This window comes from Gopherus flavomarginatus, chromosome 25, assembly GCF_025201925.1.
Source record: "Gopherus flavomarginatus isolate rGopFla2 chromosome 25, rGopFla2.mat.asm, whole genome shotgun sequence".
Lineage (NCBI taxonomy): Eukaryota > Metazoa > Chordata > Testudines > Testudinidae > Gopherus > Gopherus flavomarginatus.
The window spans coordinates 10,036,027-10,057,827 of NC_066641.1; the positions used below are offsets into that span (position 1 = coordinate 10,036,027).

Below are 21,801 nucleotides of genomic sequence, written 5' to 3' on the forward strand. Positions count from 1 at the left end.
AGGACATTTGGAAAAGAAAAATCATTTCAAGCCAAAAAATTGAAATGTCTCTTTGGAAAAAATGGAAAAAACAGATACATTTTGACAAGTTTTTTTTTCCCTGACCAAAACAATTTGGCGAAACTGACGCAAATTAACCAAGTATAGTATAGCTGAATCCACACTCTTCACCGAAAAAAGTCACTGCTAAATTTTTTTTCCCCAGGGCAGGGAGCATTTTTTTCTTCTGTGTTTATATAGTGCCTAGCACAATAGGATCCTGGGCCATAAGTGGGATTCCACAGTACAAGTAAATAAATAATAATAAAATTGAGGATGCGTCACAGAGAACACCCTGAATTCAAGCTAACTGCCAGGCCTGAGGTTAATTGATTTTGGTTCCCCGGTGCAAAATCTGGATTGGATCTTAGCATCTCCAAAGTTAGAGAACATTTGGACATGGCGTTTTGATTTCAGCCCATATCTAGTTACTATAGTTCAGAGGGGATGAAACTTTTTACCTTCCCTTTGATTTCAGTAAGTGCTGACCAATTGGTTCCCAGTTGGTTCTAATCACAGCACTGGAAGGGACCTCGAGAGGTCATCTAGTTCAGTCCCCTGCACTCAAGGCAGGACTCAGTATTAGCTAGACCATCCCTGACACGTGTTTTTCCAACCTGCTCTTAAAAATCTCCAATGATGGAGATTCCACAACCACCCTATGCAATTTATTCCAGTGCTTAACCACCCTGACAGTTAGGAAGTTTTTCCTAAAGTCCAACCTAAACCTCCCTTGCTGCAATTTAAGCTCATTGCTTCTTGTCCTGTCCTCAGAGGTTAAGAAGAACAATTTTCCTCCCTCCTCCTTTTATGTACGTGAAAACTGCTACCATGTCTCCTCTCGGTCTTTTCTTCTCCAGACTAAACAAACCCAGTTTTTTCAATCTTCCCTCAGAGGTGCCCGGCTGTGTGATCAAAGCAATTGGAGAAGAGAGGGCTAACTTGTAGAGACAACTTAGTTAAATAAGTGGTTGAGACCATGCTTTCCTCAAATGGCCATAAGGTTAATCATGCTGAAAACCCCATTGAAGTGGTATGGTCCCTCACACAGAACCTGCTGGACTATACAAATGACACAAACATATAATCTTGAGGGTGCTAGAATTGCAGCCTGTAATATCTGATCAATAACCCAAGTAACAGTACTCAATATTGCTCAAAGATGCATGACTTTTTGTTTGTTTTTTCCCTTCCACTGAAGTATTGGTCACCGAGAGAGAGGCAGGAGATGGCACAGCATGGGCCAGTAGTTAGCTCTGGAACAGTAGGAGCTGTGATTCTGGAATGGTTAGACCAGTGATCTAGTCCAGTCTGGAAGGAGCTGTGATATTGAGCTAGAGGAACAAAAGGGTCCAGAAATGAACCTCAGGTGCTGCAGTACCAGACAGGAAGAATGAATAATCTGCTTGAGTTTAGCAAATCCTATGTTTTTATACAATGGTACCTCTCCAGAGCCTGGGGGGCCCTCTGTGTGCGTATCAGCATGTACATCCTCATCTTATCTAATTGCAAGAAATTTCAGATTAATTTCAGCGCAGGCACTTGAAAGGACTGCTATCAGCCAGGGCTTTGTGGTTTAACCTTGTTACCCTTTTGTTGTTAACCTTTTAGAATGGGCAGGGGGCAGGGAGAGGAAGGCTGAGAAGCTGATGTATTAGACCTGCACAGTTATGGCTTTGTGTATTTAATTCCATCTTCCGCTTTTGTGACAGGACAGCTGGCTGCTTACCTCCACTGACAGACGCCTGGTACCCAGCCACACAGAACAGTCCCTATGCAGGGACACATCTCCTGCCAACCTCTCTAGATCCTTTGATATTTCTGACAGAGCAGTAAAGGACTCTGACTCTCACATCTTTCCTTGCATCTCTCAGCTCCTCCAAGGCTGCCCGGCTTGGTTTCCATAGCTACCCCCAATCAGATCTGGCTTCCTGTGAAATTGGATTTCAAAGCAAGACAAGCCTTCAAAGGGATTTGTCCAGTTAACGGAATATCATTAGGAGCGAGGTTATCTGTTGAACCTGGGCCCGAAGTTGATTAAGGCGGGGCTGTGATCGTGTAGGGGAGGCATTTTGGATCGACAGCCTGGAAACCTTGATGCTTCATGACAATGATGCAGTGGAATTTACCCGTCATCAACACTAGCCTCCTCTTCCCCAGCTCACCCACCCTAAAATTGTATCTGGTTCAGACATTAAGAAACGGAAGTGGCAAAAAGGAAGGTGATATTTGATGTTTAGCTGAGAGTCAGGACACTTGGACTCTGCTCTCTGCTGAAGAAGTGGTTAGTGCAGGGTTCTGTAAGGTCTCCTGGGTTCTGTTCCTGATGTAGCTGCTGATCTTGGATAAATTGTTTTTGACTCAGTTATCAGAAATCAAGTCGGTAAATGCTCTGTGCCTCAGTTTCCCCAACAGTAAAATGGATTTAAGAATAATACCATCCACACAGGAAAGCAGAGTGTCTCAATCATTGTACCGAGTGCTAGTTCATTGCTGGTAAAGTGCTTTGAGATCACTGAGTGAAAGGTTGCAATAGAAGTGCAAATGATACTCAGGAGACAGACCCTCCTGTTCTTTGCAGTGCTGTAGGATGAAAATGTTGTCCTTCTGGATTTGCATTGATCAGGTTTCATTGGTGCTGCTGGCACATCTGAAGGCATTTCACCTAGTCCAGGGACCCTAGTTCTCTTCCTGGCTCACCCATTTTTATCAGTCACCCACAGGAAGCATTTGCTTTTTATTTGTGTATTGAAATGAACTGGCTAGTGACTTTATATATATATATACACACACACACACACACACTCACCCTACTGCCCTCTTCTGTATTCTGTGAGAACCACTCAAATATGTGTCAAAGGCCTTATACTGCTTATCGCTCATGAAGAGTCTCCTTTAGCTCAAGTGGTTGGGACCAGTGCTTTTGGGACAGAAGGATCTGAGGCGGCTGTGAGTTACACATGGGTATGAAGTACAGCTTAGTGACAGATCTTCGGTCCTAGCTCATTTGTTTTCCTGACACACAGAACAAATAAAAAGACTCTTTGAGCGAGAGCGCAGGGTGCTCCTCACTCTGTAACTGAAGCACAAAATGGCAGCTGTCACTGCAGCATATGGAGAGACTGCATTTAAAGGCGCAGCATGTAGATAACCAGATAGCAACATCATCCTTTTAGTTAGATACTATGTACAGTAGGTGGCCCATGGATTTGTTAAGCATTTCTCCCACTTTTCCTTCTTTCAAGTCTTATCTCTTTTTGGCAGGTGTTATTTCTTTGTGGGTATTTGCAGGATTGTACCTTACATCAAATATTATTTATAGTTCGGTTAAAAAAACCCAACACAATAACTTATAAACATTGTTCTGGTTTCCTTCCTTTGAGCGCGTGCACGCGCACACACGCACAGAGAAACCAAAACACCTGCAATTAATCTTGCATTCTTTCTTTATCTGAGTTTTACCTAACTTAGGGTGACCAGATGTCCTGTTTTTAAAGGGACAGTACCGTTTTTGGGGACTTTTTTTTACATAGGTGCCTATTACCCTCCACCCCCATCCTATTTTTTCACAGTTGCTATCTGGTCACCCTAACCTAACTTAAACACACCACATCCTTCCTTTCTTATTTTGCATAACCGGTCTCAGAAAGTGTAGCATCACAATTCTCCACAGTCATTCCAGTACTCACAACACAGACTTGTAACCGTCCATGTGCGGTAGGCACTTACGTGATCCTCACTACCATAGTGTCTGAGCGGCTCACCCTCTTTGGTATATTTATTTTCACAGCCCCTCAGTGAGGCAGGGCAGGGCTACTTTACAGATGGGGAACTGAAGCATAGAGAGAGGCGAAAAAGCTTGCTCCAAATCACATGGTGAGTCTAAGTCATAATAGGGAATTGAATCCAGGTTGTGTCTCCACTCTGAAGCCAGTCCCCTAACCACTGGATCGCTGTTCCTCTCAAGTAATACATGCACGCAGCGGCAAAGTGCTGATCATGCAAAAAACGATTGTGAGTAATTCCTATTGAAGTAAAGGGGGCATCTCACTGTAGCAAAATTAAGCACGGGTGTGTTTGCAGGATCGAGGCTCAACACATCCACCTTCTCTTCTCTTCTCTTCTGCCCAGAGTTTGCCTTTCCAACCCTACGATAATTGGGCTAAATTCGCTGCTGGTAGGAGCATGCACAGCTGCATTTAGTGAAGCTGTGCCAGCCTAATGTTGCTGCACGTGGCCAAGTGCTAAGCTTTGTTGCCACTTTACTGTGTCAGGAAAAGAACATTAAAAAAAATCATTGGCCAGCGATAAAAATGTAGATCAGTGAAAATGGCAAGATCACAGAAACTTATCTTTGTTACATAATGATAAATACCAACTGGGACGCTGGCAGATCGGGTGCCAGCTTGTGCCAAGGCCACTGGGCCTCACTGGACACTGACAAATGCAGAGCTGGCAACCAATCTGGCTCGCCTATGTGGTAGCATTGTGAAAATAGATATTAGAGTTCTAAGAATGTATTTAGATTTTATGGAATGCTTGTAGGATGCTGCATGTATTCGCCTTACTTCTTAGATCTGTATTCCATGTTATAAGGTAATATTTAAGTAATAAAGCTCTGCAACTCTAAAAATGTTTGCTAAGATGGTAAACACCCACAGTCGGGGAGAAGCATTGCCAAGTGTGAAATACTAGTTTACTGCAAGAGGTGTTGGCTCCTCCCCAACCCAGGAAGTCTTATAGACACCAGCTAAACCCTTGTGGAATGCCAGTGAACAAAAGACTTTGTTGATTGCTTTCTCCATACATGCACAAACCCTCATCCCATCAGCTTGAACACTAGGGGAAGAGAATAGAAATCCCTGTTAAGAAGCAATTGTTACCCCTATGCTGCTTGAACTCTGAGGGGTGAAGATTTCTAAGCATAAGCAAGGGGTCCCCAGGTGTTTAGCTTGGGTTAGCCCTACTGGACATAAAAATCTTGCATATTATAGCAACTACTGTTATCTTTTGGAACCCAAGACTGTATCTCATTTGTGTGTGTTTGTTTACATGCTTTAATCTTGTAAAGAACTCTCATTTCTTTTTCCTAGTTTACAAACCTATAGTTAAAAGAACAGGAGTACTTGTGGCACCTTAGAGACTAACAAATTTATTTCAGCATGAGCTTTCGTGAGCTAAGCTCATGCTGAAATAAATTTGTTAGTCTCTAAAGTGCCACAAGTACTCCTGTTCTTTTTGCGGATACAGACTAACATGGCTGCTACTCTGAAACCTTTAGTTAGTTTATTATAGGATGGTGAGAGATACAAGATGCACTTTACTGGTGCTTTGGGACTGGGAGCAACCTGAATAGTGTTATGATTTTTGGTGTAAGGGAGCATTGATCACAAAGGCAAGCTTGCCTGGGTGACAAGATAGCCCGGAGCACCCAAGGAGACTGTGACTCCATGTTAAAGCTGTTATAGTGCGTGAGAAGTTCACCGTTGAAATTTGGTTGGTGAAATCTAATCATAGAACACACAGCCAATTTGGGGTTTGTGCATGGGTGGCGCTTGCATTGCACATTCAGGGAGGATAGCCCCCTGCCCCGCATCTTCTGCCCACGGCCCCACCCCCACTCTGCCCCTTCTGTCCCCCTCCCTCCTTGCCTGCAGCCCTGAACCTCGGCTGGCCTGTTGGCGCCCCGAACAGCCCCAAGCCCCAGTTGGCTGTGGCTGAACCCTGAATCCGGGCTGTCCAGGGGAGCTCTGAGCCCCACCACAGCCCAGTCCCAGGGCTGTGGTGGGGAACCTTAGCCCCCCCCAGCCTCCATTACCTGGGTTGGTGCCTTGGTTTGCCCTGAGATTGGCATCCACCATTCATGAGCCATTCCAGACAGCCTGACACTAGCAATGTTACATTTCTCCAGTGCCTTTCATACTGAAGGATCTCAAAGCCCTGCACAAAGTTTGGGCCAGATCCATGTGAGTGCGAGTCAAGTCAATGGGACCACTTGTGCTTATAAATCAGGGAAAGATTGCTTTTTCTGGTCCACGCGTAGCCTGAAAGTTCATGCATGCAAGTTAAGACACGGGAGGGCTCCCTACAGTCAGCCTAGGCCAGTTCAGGTTTCAGAAGAGATGTAGGACTGTGAGCAAATCTAATTCAGTGGCCACTTTCGTTATGAGACTGTGGAAATGCAGGAATTTGCATTTATGGCAGTCAATAAAACTAGTTTAGCGGGATGCAGATTGGAGCATGCAAACTAGTTCAAGCCATAGGAATAGGAAAGTATGTTGCACCTGTTGGGATCCTGGAAGTGAGCGGGTGGAACATTGCAGCAAGGCAGAATACAATTCCTCCCTCTGCAGGGTGTAGGGACAGAGAAGGCTGCACTGCAGTGCAGCAGAGTTCAGTTCTCTTCCCCTGCAAGCTGCAGGAAAGATAGTCTGGTTTTCACTGTAACACACACCACTCAGGGCCCCCGTATGTAAGGGGCAGACGTAGGAGGCCAAATGACAATGCAGAGCACACACACACACAGAGCCCAGTGTTCTCTCTATGCAAGCGGGTAGGTACAAGAGGCTGCATGGTAAACCAAGCAGACGCACCCCAGGGCTCTCCCAGACTATGGTGCAACCACAGGGGCCTACACTGAATTTGCAAGTGCATTTCTACTGCAGCTGCATCATGCAGGTGTTTGCAGGCTGCAATCCTGGAGTAGGTGAAACAGGAAGCACCTGAGGTAGTCCCTCTCCCTCTACAGTGCAGGGCAGGCCCCACCCTCCTTGCTTCCTCTCTCACTGGATCAGTCAGCCTCTGCACCTCAGGGACAGCAGCACAAGCAGTCTCTGGAGATTTGCACTTGGGACTCTTCTCTTCTTTCTTCCTGATGCAGATGCCCCCCATCATCCCTGAGGAGATTCAGAGGCTCCTTGAAGGTAACCCAGTTCCCCCCCGTCTCAGCTAAATGAGGAGAATTTGCTAAAGTTGTTTGCTAAGTGGCTCCAGGAGGAGATGGTTCTGTAGGTTGGAGTAGGGGCTTCTCCTTCTGAGAAGGGGAGGGGTTCCAGGCCACTAGCTTGCATAGGCCTCTCCCCCTTTCAGCTGAGGATGTTGAGGGGAACGTGGCCTGACCTGACCTGACCTGACCTGGCCTGGTGCTTCAGTGTTCCTTGGAATGATTCCATGTCAGAAAGGGGGATGAGAATATGGCCTAGGGGATGGAGCACTGGAGTAAGACTCTGGAGGCCTAGGTTCCATTCCTAGCTCTGCCACTGACCTAGTGGGTGACTTTGGGCAAATCACTTCATGTCTCTATGCCTCAGTTTCCCCATCTGTAAAATGAGGATCATGACACTGACCTCCTTTGTAAAGTGCTCTGAGATCTACTGATGGAAAAACACCATATAGGAGATGGGTGTTACTGCTCCGTATTGGGAGGGCTAGTTTTGGAGGGTAATGGCATTGGTGGGGCATTGATGTCCCGATGTGGGATGAAGCTGCCCCCAAAATATCATGCAGACAGGTTTGGATGCATCTTTGGCATGTGACGGCATCTTAGTGCAGTGGATTTGTGCCCGTTTGGCACATGGCAATATTCGGGGGCAATGACCAAGATTGCCCTGTTGGGACAAATTCCCAATGTAAGTAGCAACTCTAAAGGAAACAGTGGGCTTCCAGTCCTCCCAGGAGACTGTGAAAATTGCACCAGCTTTAATTTCTGGCTCTGGTTACGAACACAGTGCTAAACTTTCTACTGCTAAGTATCCTAACTGACAAACCTACCGGGGGATGCAGCTGGTAGCCTTGACCTTGTTAGATGCATAACTGCAGCAGCACGACATGTGGATACTTTGTAAATCTGTTTCCCTTTATTTCTTCACAAATGTCGAGGGACTCTTATTCTTCATTTATTAAAATCGATGCATAGACTGAGCAGTTATAATTCTGGCCCATTCTATCTGCAGATCCCTAAACACACTACAAACATGACCTGGTTAGCACCTCACAGACCCTTGCAAATATTAGTGAGAACTCTCTTATAATGATACTGTAATATGGTGACTAAAGGCTCTGGGAAAATTTCTCACGTCTACAGGTGTCCGTTTCAGCGCCAGGGATGGATCTATGTTGCTTCCATGCTTAGCTGTGCCTAATGCATCTTATTTCCAACTTACCTCATCCCAGTTGTTTGGGGTCTGGGCACTTAACCTGAAATCAGAGGATTTATTTTTTTAAAGGCAGTTAAGAGCTGTTTCCGATCTTACACCCCACCCTGAGTTCCCCTGCCGACTTGTATGGTATAACAATCCCTTTTAATTCCCCATTTCTCTCCTGTTATGCTGTGACCTGGCGGAGCTGGAACAATTTGTATAGTGGGAGTGCTGAGAGCCATTGAAACAAGCTGTATATAATAGAAACCACTGCAAGCCAGGGGGTGCGGCTGCACCCCTAGTTCCAGCACCTATGGCTATGACTCTCACACACACACTGTTCAGAAATTTTGATACTGTCCCTTTAATCCAGAGCACTGCTAACAAGTCTCCCCTGCCATGCTCACTACAGTACACTTTCAAGTGCTGGATCCCCATTCCAGTAGTAGCTAGGAGTAGTGACTTTCTCCCCTTCTGGGACATGCAAAGCTTTCAGCCTGGAGATGGGTCACATTTGAGAGCGAGTGTCGCACACAGGCCCATCAAAGCTCGCTTTCAAATGGGTTGTGTCTTTCCCCCAGCTGTACATGTGAATTTCCTGTTCTTTATTTTTAATCATGAGGCTGCAGTGAAGTTCACCCCTTTCGCATTTTTGATATGCAGCCATTTATTGTTCAGAGCTGACACTTCTGTAAACAACTCATTTCGGCACCTGTCACCTCCCTTTTAACTTAGATTATTTTCTTGTTAGCTGCCTGTTTTTAATTGAAGTCTTCAGATCTCCTTCTAAAGCAGAGCCTTTGTTTGCTGACAAGTATAGCAGGCTATGAATGGAGATTAATTGCATGTCACATACTTCTGTATCAAACTTGCTGCCTCTTAACAATCTGTACAGTGGTCGGGCCTTTCTGTACTTAAGGAGGATTCCAGCTACTTAGGCGCTCAGGCTGTTTCTGTGTTTGCAAAGTGCATCCCCAGGAGAGTTTATTTAAAATCAAGATCAGAAATAAGACACCAAGAATGTACTGAGAGCTTCATCCAGTAATATCCATTTTCTGATATTAAAGGTATACGCTCCTGCATAACTTTATAACAATAGCTAATGAATGGCTTGTTAGTGACAGTGGTGCTACTGTGATAGCTAAAAGGCATTCAACTGCTGTGAGCTCAAAGCTATTTACTACCTTGCATTCTCTCTCTGGAGTTAGGCACGGATCCGGCAAACACTTAAGCCTGCGCTTAACTTTCCACCCGCTAGTAGCCCCTTTGAAGCCTTGCACATTGTTATCATTGAAGCGTCACCCATGTCAAGTTCAGCGCCAGTGTCTGCAGATTTGGGGCCCCAGTTTTTGGCTCAAAAAGTCTAAACACCCTCTATGAAACCTTTTTTTCTTGATATTTAAAAGTTCCTTCCCCATGCAGGTTTTTTATTTTTGTCTCTGCTTTCAAACCAAGATGGCTTTTAAAAAAAATAAAAAAAAAATCCCTGTTTCTCAGCAGTGACTAACCCACAAAAACTCCAGAGTGCTGTTTGGTTCGCAGACATGCTGGAGATGTGGGTAAACCATGGCACATCCCCCGAGTGCCTCTGCCTGCTGGCCCTATTCTTATGAGCTGCAGTGTTGTGAAGCCTGTTTCTGCTGGAGTGCAGGTCCCAGGCAGAACGGAGCACCTGGTCTGGTGCTTGTGTCAACGCACCTGCAAAGCACAACAAAGCTGGTGGGGTCTAATTTCAGGACAAGCAGCCTTGATGCTGTTGTCCCCTTTACAAATACTCTTTAACCCTTCGTCCTTCCTGAAGGAGACTAAGCTGTGGACAGTGGAGATAGTATCATTGGACTCTCACATGACAGGGAGTTCAGGGATAAAGCTTGAAACTCTGTGTTTAAAGCTGCAAGTTCAAGGCCGTTGTTTCTGGGTCTGCCCAGACTGTCCTGCCTCAGGAGTATGGAGGCTGGTGAGATGGTGGTTTATTCAGACCACTGCAGCAGGGCAAGGTGAAGACATCAGGGTAATCTCCTTTCTGAGGTTCAGCTCCCTTGTGGGTTTGAATCAGACTTTTGGCCAAACCTTCCTGTCTTTGCTCATGGCTAAATCATCCTTTCTGTGGAACCTGCAGATTTAGTTTCCTTATAGTCTTGTTTTGGGGAGGTGAATCTGGCCCTGCAAAATTGTGGATGCCCCAACTTCTGGAGATATTCAAGCAATCGTGCCAAAGCTCAGTGCATCCACACTACTCTCTGGACCCCTTGGTTTCTGTAGTCCCTGTGTTAGCAGCTGCCTCCAATTGCCTCCCACTCTCACCTGGATAGGGGAGTGGGCAGGGTGATGGGAGTGGTGTGGGAAGGGGAAAACAGTATCCGAGAATGCTGATACGATTGGCACTCACCTGCATGGTTAAATCTGTGCAACTCTTTGGGGAAACCATGCCTCTGAGTCAGTGAGTGATGTCTGGGTAGGAACTGTAGTTGGATTTAAGTGCACTGTTACAGCTGCTGTTACGTGCCCTCTGATATCTAGTTCCTGGGTAGCAGAGAGAGACACACATGTGGTATTTTAAAAACTATCATCCCCCTCATTGCTGAGTGCTGATTAGCTCCTAGAATTTAGAGCCACCATTATAATGTTATTTACTACCTGGACTTTACAAGCTGTGAAATAATTTTATGACCGTGTGCATCTCCCACTGGATTAACTGCGATCTCCTTTGCAAACTCCACTGAAGCGCCTGATGAAATTTCAACTTTTTTTTTTAAAAGCAGCAGGAAATGAAAAGGAGAGTCCTGTAAACTTTCAGAGTGGATCGCGGCGAACAATCCATAAACATCAAGAATATTGCATTACAGCTAAGCAGTAAAACTAACATCAGTGTGTGATTTACTCTAGAGCTGCTTACATATTGCTCTTCCTGATCCACTTTGAAAGTTTATGGTTGGGCTTTCTTTTTCATTTCCTGGTGCTATAAACATAGCAGACGGCTCAGAAAAGGAGCTCGCTGTAGCTTGCAGGAGTGAGTGTGGTTTTATTATAATTTATGCTGCACTGATCCACACAGACGTCCTGGTAAGTAAATCTCATATTACAGCTAATCTCATACTCATGGAGTTAATCTACCTTTAAAAATGGCAGAGGGATGCAACTTGTATTTATATTTTTATGATGAGGGCGCACACTGTTCATTTTTGTCTCCACTCGTGTTAGCTGTGGAAACATGGTTCATACAATTGTTTTCCCTTAAGACCCTCTTTATAACTCGTTTCTGCTGTGCTGCTTACAGGGAGTTGAGTTGACTTATATGTAATAACTTGCCTGCTTTAGTGCCGGTCCCCTACCTTTGTCGACTGATCTGGCCTTCGACTGTGAGCTGCTCAGAGCAGGGACTTCCTTCTTAGTGTGTGGAAAGCACCTAGCTGGCATTACCGTAAATCCGCCTCCAGTGGTTTGTGCCTAGCTTCCTAAATGGCATTACTGGGCTTCTCCTGGGCCAGTGGTACCATGCCTCTGTTTCACAGGCTAAATTCCTACAGACAGTGTGGGGTTGACAATGGTGCCAGTGGCTCCAGGGAGCCAGGCCCATGCTCAGAAGGGGCCCTGGCCTGCTCCACTTGTACTGCGCCCTGACATCCCGTCAGCCTGCTGGCTCCTCCCGCCCCCCATCACTTGCTCCTCAGGCTGAGGGCTCCTCTCCACCTCCTGGCCCCACACCCCTGCTCCTCTCTGCCCCCTGGCCAGAGCCCAGTGCACCCCTGGCTCCGGGCAGTCTCTGCTTCCCACCACTTGTGACGTCCCACCTGTCTCCACAGAGCTGAGCTGCCTGGAACTGGGGCAGAAGCCTGGCCAGTCTCAGCTAGTTGTGGCGGGTGACAATGTGGGGGGATTGCCTGGGCCCCTCCAGGGAAAGTGCGTCTTGAGGGACCTGGCCGGGTCCTGATCTGGCAGATTGCACCACTCCTGAGAGGCCAGAGCAATTCCCGGCCCCGCTGCTGGTTCAGCCTGGCAGACAGTCGCCTCCCAGCAGGGCCAGTGAGTGTGACCGGGAGGCAGGGTGTTGGGGATTGGGTCTCTTGGGAGTCTAGGGGGTGGTGCTGGGCTGTAAGGGGATGGGGAAGATCTCTGTGTTGGGACACTAAGGAGTGGGGGTTTGGTGTGGGGTGCTGGGCAGTTGTGGTGGGGCTGGGCAGAGGTGGTGATGTGCAAGGTGCTGTGCATATGTGTGTGGGGTGATGCAGGGAAAAGCAGGTCCGAAGGGGCTCTGGCCACAGAGAATCGGGGGAGAGGAGTTCTGGCATTGTATTCGGGGGGTTGTATGGTGCGGCATGGCCCTGCCCCGTGAGGGGAAGGGGGAGGCTGGCAGCACAGGGCTGCTTGGGCCACTGTGTGTCTGGCAACTGCTGGTTTGTAAATGGTGCCCTCGCCCTGGGCGGAGCAGGGCTGCTGCTGTAATGCCCCTTTGCCCCTGGCTGGCCCCTTGCTCTGGGGACCGATCTCCCCATGCCATGTTCCATTGCCTACATGGGAGCCCACAAGTATATTTGGCTCCAGGCCACAAAAGGTTAATCCGGCCCTGCCTATAGGTGTAGGAAATGAAACATGGCCCAAGGGATAGGGGGCTTGCCTGGAACATCAGAAACCTAGATCCAGCTGCCTGCTTTCCCACGCATCTCCTGCGTGACCGTGGGCAGGTCATTTAATCTCTCTGGCCCAGATCCTTAAATGTATTTAAGTGCCTAACTCTCACCGATTTAAACAGGCTGAAGCACCTAAACACCTCTGAGGATCAGGGCCTTCAGTTTCCCCATCTATAAAGTGCAGACAACAGCACTTCCATACCTCGAAGGGGTGTTCTGAGGTTAAAGATTGTGAGGGGCTCAGCTTCTAGGCTAAAGCAGGCCATGTACCTAAGGCAGACCTAAGAAAGCTGCCCTAATGAGGGGTTAACAAGACACAGCTGCTTCTCAGGACTCTAATTGTGGGATAAAGGAAGGCAGCTGTGCTCTTGCCAGGACACAGGGAAAGCAGGTGGGTCATGTTAAGCCTTGTCCTAATGGAAATGCCTGCCCTGTAGAAGGGGGCGCGGGGAGAGAGGGCTGTGATAGGAAATGAGGAGAAAACAGTAAGCCAGAGAAGGTGGGAAGAGCCTGGATTTGGCGTAAGCGTATTTATTAACTTGAGTATTACTTTGGCTGGCAACTGGAAATGGATGGCTTCAGCTGAAGGAATCCAACCCAGGAGGGAACACTCTGCTTCAGAAACTCGAAGTGATGTGGACTGAGCCCACTTGTTTTTACAAATTGTTTTTGTACAACTTCCAGGCTTCCTGAGTCCCGCTCGCTGGCTGCTTCACAGATCAGGCAGGAGTAGCGCCTGGTCTTCTGGCTGCTGGTATGTGCCCAGAGGTCTCTTCCTCTGGACTTAAGTACCCGCTTCACCCTAGACTGTGAATTCTATACTAAAGAGTTCTGGCACCTTCCACATTCTTTTGGTGCATCTTTGAATGTCTCACAGAGCAGATGGTAGAAGGAAATTAAGGTTGATAAGAGAGACAGAAAAGGATATTCCTCTAAATGCCATTTTGATCTCGAGAACATGCTACGCACTTGCCGGTGGAGTAGTTAATGTTGTAAAGAGCTGTGTGAACTCCTACGGTGTACGAAAGAGAGAGCACTCCTTTTGGGGGCGGGCAAACTTTCATGTAGCAGGGGTGTAAAAATTTGGAAGCCTGGCCAGCAGGATATTAAACTCTCATTAGTGTCACAGTTAAGGGCGTGCTAGAATTTGTGTAGGCCGATACACTGGCGACTTACATCAGTGCGGCATTGATTCTAATCTCTGCTTCGCCAGCATAAACTGGCAGCAACGCTGTTGTAACGTGTGGCAGTATATTGGCATGAGATCAGAACTGGGTGTTGGTAGCAATCATTCATTTTTGAGTTCTCTGGAAGGGGAGCCGATATCCATGCAAATAGAAGAGGTTTGATCGTAAATCAGAAAACAGTGGGAATATGTAGTATCTGAGATACTTTCACAAGCAAAAAAAAATTTTTTTTTTCCAGGTGAGTTGTCCTAGCTCATCTGAAACAAGAACATACAGTTCTCTGGGTATTGGAATATTGCGCATGAAGCAGTTTGGCTAATAGTGCAGATGAGCCCATCTAAATGCATGTAGTTTGAGGTTTAATGCTCATTCCTTCTTTTAAACCATCTTTTGTGCCTACTGTCCCACGTCAAATAAACAAAGGCTATGGTTCCTCTTGTGTTTCATCTATAACTATGAAGAGGATCGTGACCACAAATAACCCATTGTTTGCTCCTGTCCCTTTAAAGAGAAGCTTGGTTCTGTGTTTTTTTTCCTACGGTTGTCTCTTTATTTCCGTGAAGTGTAGGTGGTTACCCAGCGTCTGAATCTGAACGACACCGCAGCTCCTTCTTCCTGTCTGTTTACTGCTGAAACCCAGACCCCCTGGAGATCCATGTGGTCCAGGACTGGGCAGCTTACGTGAATGTCAAGCAAAAAAAAACCAGATGTGAATCCATGCAGCGGGACTCAGTATCCCACACATGGGAGCCTTTTCCAAAGGAACAATGGCTTGAGGGAGTGGGTGTGGCATTAGGTCAGTATACGGCATGAATACGCAAGGCCAAGAATTGGATTAGGGGCCTGGTGCAGGGTGTTTATTAACACCTCCCTTAATCCTGCAATACCCAGGAGTGGACACGCTGCCTGGAGACCCTGTGCCAACTGGGGCTCTGGAATCCCTCTCCCTCAGCTCTGTTCAGTTACCCACAAGCTCATTCTTCTTGCTCATGCTCTGCTCTGCTTTGGGACCGACTCTGTTCTCATTGACTTCCATGGTGTGTTTCGCCGTTGATTTCAGCAGGAACAGAACTGGACCCTTTGTGAGGAGTGGGTCCAAAACACTCATATTCAGCTTCCTACTTCACTTTCTGTTCTTTTATTTTTTTCCTTCCGCACTTCTCTTTCCATTGTGGCTCTTTCTCTTTCAGCCCCTCCCGCACCCCCAATTTCACTTTGTAACTTTGGGTATGTTTCCTCAGCGTGCGAGCTTGAATCCAGCTACTGTGGGGAATAATGGGAATGAAGGACACGAAGGTTAGCAAGTCGAGTACTTCTGCAGGGTGCATGCTACCCACGCTGAAGCCCAGATTGTGCTACTGTTACCTGTGCTAGCCGGTGCGCAACTCTGGGAGACATGCCCTTTTGTTCTTTATGCTGATCCTTGTCTTGTTTCACTTCTGTGGTGGTTGAGTTTCTTTATGGTTCCTTGCTGTTTTTTCCCCACAAGCAAACCTAGTTCCAGATGCTGCTCAAGACCATCTCCTGCCTTAGGCAAAACTTCAGTGTGTCGCCCACCAGTGTGATGCTTTTACTAGTTACGGACCCTCTCCAATAGAAGAGCCTTCAGGCTGACTGTCTTTACCGTAGGCTGTTTGATCACATGCTCTCAGATGCTTTCAATGGACCATTCTGCATACTTTGGTTACTTGAAAACAGTTTTTCTCCTAATCGAATTCTTGCCCACCACCCATGTGGTTTCCTGACGGTTGTAACTTTCTTCCCTAACAGATACAGAAGGTTACCTGGCAGACGGGCTGCAGAATGAGAACCTGAGCACTAGAGCCAGAGACCAGAGACAGGCGATTCTGGTTGGCTTCCGGCAAGTCAAGGCCAGGTTGGTGGTTTTCTGCGCTATGTTCCGATGGGCACAGAATTGCCAGGGTTCCGGGTGCAAAGTAGCAGGACTGCAATGGGTAGCCCCACGTGTTGTTGAACTGGTTGGGCACTCACAGCAGGGCTCTAAGGGGTGCTTCCAAAAGTGCCATTAGCCTAATGAGCAAGGAGGCCTGGATCCAGAAAAGGTATTTGGGCTCTGAACTTTCACTGATTTGAAATCAGTGAGGTAGGTGCCAAATACCTATGTGGGTCTGTTCTCTGAAGGAGCAGTTGTATGAACCTATGGGTATCTGCTGCATGTTGCATTGACAAATGCTGCAGGGGTGTTTAAGCTGTGCAACAATGTGTGTATGAGGCAAGCTACTACCTGCCAGCATTTTTCAGACTGCAACCAATTTTATTCTCTCTCTCTCTTTTTTTTATATATATATATATATATATAGAGAGAGAGAGAGAGAATCTCATAGAGCTGGAAGGGACCTTGAAAGGTCATTGAGTCCAGTCTCCTGCCTTCACTAGCAGGGCCAAGTACTGTCCCTGACAGATGTTTGTTTCTTTTGTCCCATGTTCCCTAAATGGCCCCCTCAAGGATAGAACTCACAACCTTTGGTTTGGCAGGCCAATGCTCAAACCACCGAGCGATCCCTTGCTTCCCCCCCTTTTAGGGCAGGGATGATGCCTTGTTTTGTGTTTGCGCTGCTCCTATAATGATACCTAGCTCTTTTTAAATCAGTAGATCTCAAAGTCCTTTACACAGGAGGTCAACAGCATTAGCCACATTTTACAGATGGGGAAACCGAGGCACAAGCAGGGAAGTGACTCTGCCACTGGATGATCGGGGGCAGGTCAGGAATTGAACCTGCCTCTCCTGAACTCTAGTCTATGGCTCTATCCGCTAAACCACAGTCCCCTTCCTAAGACACTGGTGGTGTCAGAAATAAATCATACAATGAATATTTGTCCTCCATGGAGGTTTTGAAAACAAGCCTGAATATTCATACATGTGAATAAGTTGCTTTTCCTCATACCAAATTGGAAGAGTGAGCATTTGCCCACTCTGCTGACCTGTTGCTAAAGGCGTACATAAGAACGGCCATAGTGGGTCAGACCAAAGGTCTGTCTAGCCCATCTACCGACAGTAGCCAATGCAAGGTGCCCCAGAGGGAATGAATAGAACAGGGAATCATCAAGTGATCCATCCCCTATCAGTCATTCCCAGTTTCTGACAAACAGAGGCTAGATACACCATCCCTGCCCATCCGGGCTAATAGCCACTGATGGACCTATCCTCTATGAATTTATCTAGTTCTTTTTTTGAACACTGTTATAGTCTTGGCCTTCACAACCTCCTCTGGCAAGGAGTTCTGCAGACTGATTGTGCATTGTGTGAAGAAATACTTGCTTTTGTTAATTTCATTTGGCGAGCCTGTGTGTGTGTGTGTGTGTGTGTGTGTGTGTGTGTGTGTGTGTTTTAGAGATACAGCCCAAGCCTTAGTGCTTAGGGGCGTCTAATTCCTGGGTTATGACCTTTTACAGAGACAAGGGTTACCATCTGCAAAGTTCAGGGCTAGCTCTGAATTTTGATTCCAGTATCCCCACATCTTTGAGGATACTTGGGTTCAGGACTCTGGCACAGGGCCAAAGTGTGAAGTGAATTACTCTGTTTGGGGTTTAAACAAACGTGCCCTGTGCTGACTTGCTGGGGGAAATTCTTTCCCTTGCAATCGCACAGATGGAGAAGAGTCCGCGAGGGCTAAGATAGATGAGGCCATGGAAGATGTGTTCTGTCTGTGGTTTTCAGCTGGAGATATGCTCCAGAACTTGGCGATAGTTCTGTCTTTATAGGATGTGAACCGTAGCACTGGGAGAGTTAAGATCTGATGATAAAACTTCGGGGGGTGACCAGTCTAGGCATCCAGTTTAAATAAAACTACAGCCGAGTCCCTGAGACGCAGAGTGTTTTATCCTTTGGAAGGGCACAGCCGGATTCTATTCCCCACAGTCCCGCTGAAGAACTTTGCAAGATGCCCCGCTGTATCTTAATCGATCTTTCCTGCTGGCTAATTAAGCATCAGTTTTATTCAGCAACTCGGGACTGTGTAATTATCAGCCTGGGTTGCCCTGAATAATTGAAGCAAGCTGAATGTGGGAAAAGATGGGAGCCTTCAGAAAACGGGGCTACAGCATCTACAACGGAGGGGTGGTGTGGAAAATGATGTCCCTCAATGTTTGAAAAGAGAGTGCGTTGCTCCTTGTTTCTCCTGTCAGTATAACTGGCTGGCAGCGTTCACCTGAAGCACTCCCACTCTGTTAGCATATATTCATCCTGCTGGGACAGAGACAATTGGAGCAGGATTACCAACCGAAGCATTCAGAAATCATGAGTTAGGTGTCACCCTGGAGAGGGAAAACATCCTTTGAGATTGGTTTAAAATATGGGATTTAAAAAATAATGAACTTGGGGTCCTTTTGTTTGGCTTCTGAAGTGAGTGTCTTGAAGTTTCATGTTGCAGAGCATCTCTTTGCAACCCTCAAGGCAATAAACTTTTTAATGAAAACTCAATTTTTCGCATAATATAATTCCAGGGGCCTGGCATTTGAAAAATACCAGATAGCTTGAGACTCATGATAAAATTGTGAGTTGGCAGTGCTGGATTGTTCTGCTCATTTAGCAAAGCAGGTGGCTTGCTACCCTACCCTACCTGGACATAAAGGAGGCAGGATTAGGGGAAGAGAGAATCTAGGCTATGGGCTGAGCATGGAATGTGCTTTGTAGTAGGGTTTAGGAGAAAGTAACATATCAACATGCTGAGGACTTTGGTGCAGCCTTTGCGATATAACGGGGAATGTGCATGGCGTTTCCTTCTCCGTAAGTACGGGAGAACATGTGGGCCCACCCCTGCTTCCTTTGAAACCAATGTAAAACTGGCCAGGGCTTTAAGAGGAGCTGGTCTCTGGAGTTATTCGCAATGGGTTTGTGTGGAGACAGAAGCAAGAAAGCATCCGTTCCAGAGCAGAGGCTGCAGTGCGGCGTTGGTTTTCTGGTGGTTCTTCTCTTGATTGCTGACGATTGGACAATAGTATGTTTGAACGTCTCTGTTCTAACCTGAAGTGTTCAGAAAAGGATTTGTGGTAGCAGCTTACTGTAATAATAGCCACTTTCTTCTTTGAAAGAGCTAAACAGATCTCGTTCTCGGGGCACGGCTCGGGTTAGCCTCTTCAGGGAGCATGCTGTGGTTCTTGTGGCGCGTATTCAGGAAGTCATCTGCAGTCGCGTTCAGGAAGCATCTGGGTCCTCGGCGCAGGCGTCGTTCTTTCTGCTTTTCACCTCTTTGCATCATGAAAGATGACACTGGCTGTAGCACTTCGTTATGCAGATTTATAATGGAGATAAGTCACTTGCTTAACCATGAACTGGGGGGAGAGAGATCCCTGGAAGGGAAGGGCCTCTTACAGTGTAATTATTCTGAGCTGGGCTGAATAGCTGTTCCTGTAACTTGGCCTTCAGATTTTTGTTCCACTGCCCTGCCAATGGTCTAATATTGTCCTCAGTGGGAGGATTGCCATTGACTTTAACATGCACAGCGTTGGGCTTATGCTGCCTGTTAAGGATGTATAGAATAATGCTTTATAATTAGCTGGGAAGCAGCTTGCGGTATCTTTGTTTGAAATGTACTATGAAAATGATCGTAGGCCATGGCGGAGGGGCTGTTGCCGTCTGACTGGGTTGTGTGGGCCTGCGCCATTTTATTCTTAAGAATGTCTTTGGCTATTTAAAGGCACACTGTCATGTTGAAATGAAGTCAATAACAAAAGAGAGTGGTCTTTGGATCCTGCTCCTGCCTCTCACAAATACATGTATGCCGGGCCTGGCCTGACCATGTTTTCTGGTTTCACAATCGTGTTTTCCTATATCTATTTTCAGCTTACTCGCCCCCTGTCTGCTGTGTGCAAAACCCACAAAGACAAAAGCCGCAGAATGACTTGGGGGAGAAGCAGGAGTGTAGCCCCAGAGGCTTGTATCCTCAAAGGTATTTAGGTGCTGAACTGCTGTGGGAGTTAGGCACCTAAATACCTTTTTGAGGATGTGGGCCTGAGTCATCGGATTCATGGATCCAGGAGGTGCACGTGATTTGCAGGTGTAGCAACCCGTACTCCACCTTGGCAGCTGAGTAGCACTTTTTCTGGAACATGTGCAGTGTTCTGGCTGAGTTCAAGTCCTTCTCAATCTTCTATGAGTAGATCCTTGAACGAAGTCCGTGAATTTCACTCTCCTAGAGCAGTGGTTCTGAACCAGGGGTCCGGGGTCCCTGGGGGGCTGTGAGCAGGTTTTAGGGGGGCCTCCAAGCATTAGACTTGCTGGGGCCCAGGGCAGAAAGCCGAAGCCCAGGGCTCCAAGTTCCGCCACCCAAGGCTGAAGCCAAAACCCGGGCAACTTAATAATAATAATAATAATAAAAAAAAGTTGAGAACCCCTGTCCTAGAGTCTCTGTGTGTTCTTCTGCCAGTGCTTTGGGATCACCACCTTTAGTTGTAGATGTTGCTGGCAAATAGTTAATTGACCTGGAAGCAGAGTATTTATTGGTGGTGATGAAAATCTGCTTGCAGAGCAGCCGTCATGGAAAACAGAAGAGAACCTGGAACCCCTCAAGTTGTCAGACCCTCTTGTTTTGGGGGCTGGTTAGTGCTGCAAGTTTGTTTCAAAGCTGTTTGCTGAGAACATCAGGCTCCTGTTAGGCTGTTTTGTTGTGCCAGTTGCAGGATTAGCATCAGATGTCTGACACCTGGGAAGAATTGGTTACATGACTCCACTCAGGAGCCCATCCCTCCCCTGGTCCTTTGGGAAGAACAGTAACCAAAAAACTGTCTAAATGCCCAAGTGAGGTCATCTATCAGCAAGGAGACAACTTATTCTAGGGTAGGGGCAGGAAATAAGATTGATTATTAAAAATGGGGATAAATAATTCCTCAGTGGTCCTTTCTGAGCCAGTCGGGCGTCTAAACTCACTGTTGGAAGTGAGGTTTGCAGCAAGTGGAAACTAACTCTGTGCTGTTTTTCCTCTGTGAAATTGAATAATGTTAAGGGAGAGCGAGGCAGACCAAGACAGAAATGGAGAGAGAGGGTTAAATAATGTTAAGCACGACACTCTCAGAAACAAGGAAATCCAGCATGTATGCTGCAGTGCTACCTTTAACCTGTCCTGCCATGATGAAGTGTAACACCAACAGACCCCAGTCATCGATGGTGGGTGGGATCGAACCTGGGACCTCTGGAGTTTAGTGTATGAGCTAAAAGCCAACTGGCTGTTAGCCCAGGCTGTAGAGCAAACTCATAATCTCTCTAAGTGGTCTTGGTGCCACTAATTGGGACAGAACACCACATTTAGGAGGTGTGGGGGTTACATAAACCCTGAAGTGGCCGTGGGACCCCTTCCTACTAATCCTCCAATGAATTGCCCTGTTCTCCAGCCTTGCTACCACTGGGGGGAGCTCTAGCATTGATGTGGCACTTGGACTATGTCAACACTGAAGCTGAGAACAAACTTGGCTGGCGCTAGCTGGGCTGGAGATGCAGCTCAGCCTCCTGAGCATACCTGCATAGAATCATAGAATATCAGGGTTGGAAGGGACCTCCGGAGGTCATCCAGTCCAACCCCCGGCTCAAAGCAGGACCAATCCCCAGACAGATTTTTCCCCAGATCCCTAAATGGCCCCCTCAAGGATTGAGCTCACAACTCTGGGTTTAGCAGGCCAATGCTCAAACCACTAAGGTATCCCTCCGCTCTGGGTCTGATCTCGGGTGGCTAACCTGAGTCTGGAGTGGAGCCATAACGTCCATACTGGTGGTCGTTAGCATGCTAGCTCAAATCGGTCTACCCGGGCTGGTCTTTGGCATACCCTTGGAGGTCTGGGTCTTATCTCGGGTGGCTA

General features: G+C 47.0%; 1 protein-coding gene across 1 annotated transcript in view; it reads left to right on the forward strand.

The window, feature by feature from the left end:
* The first annotated feature begins 6,838 nt into the window (after positions 1–6,838).
* SKAP1 (src kinase associated phosphoprotein 1) overlaps positions 6,839–21,801 on the forward strand; it is a 233,702-nt gene continuing 218,739 nt past the window's right edge. The window contains exons 1-2 of the mRNA XM_050934839.1: positions 6,839–6,962; positions 15,763–15,868. Of these exons, the coding sequence (XP_050790796.1) occupies positions 6,914–6,962; positions 15,763–15,868 (155 nt within the window). The 5' untranslated portion in view covers positions 6,839–6,913. The remainder of the gene's footprint in view (positions 6,963–15,762; positions 15,869–21,801) is intronic.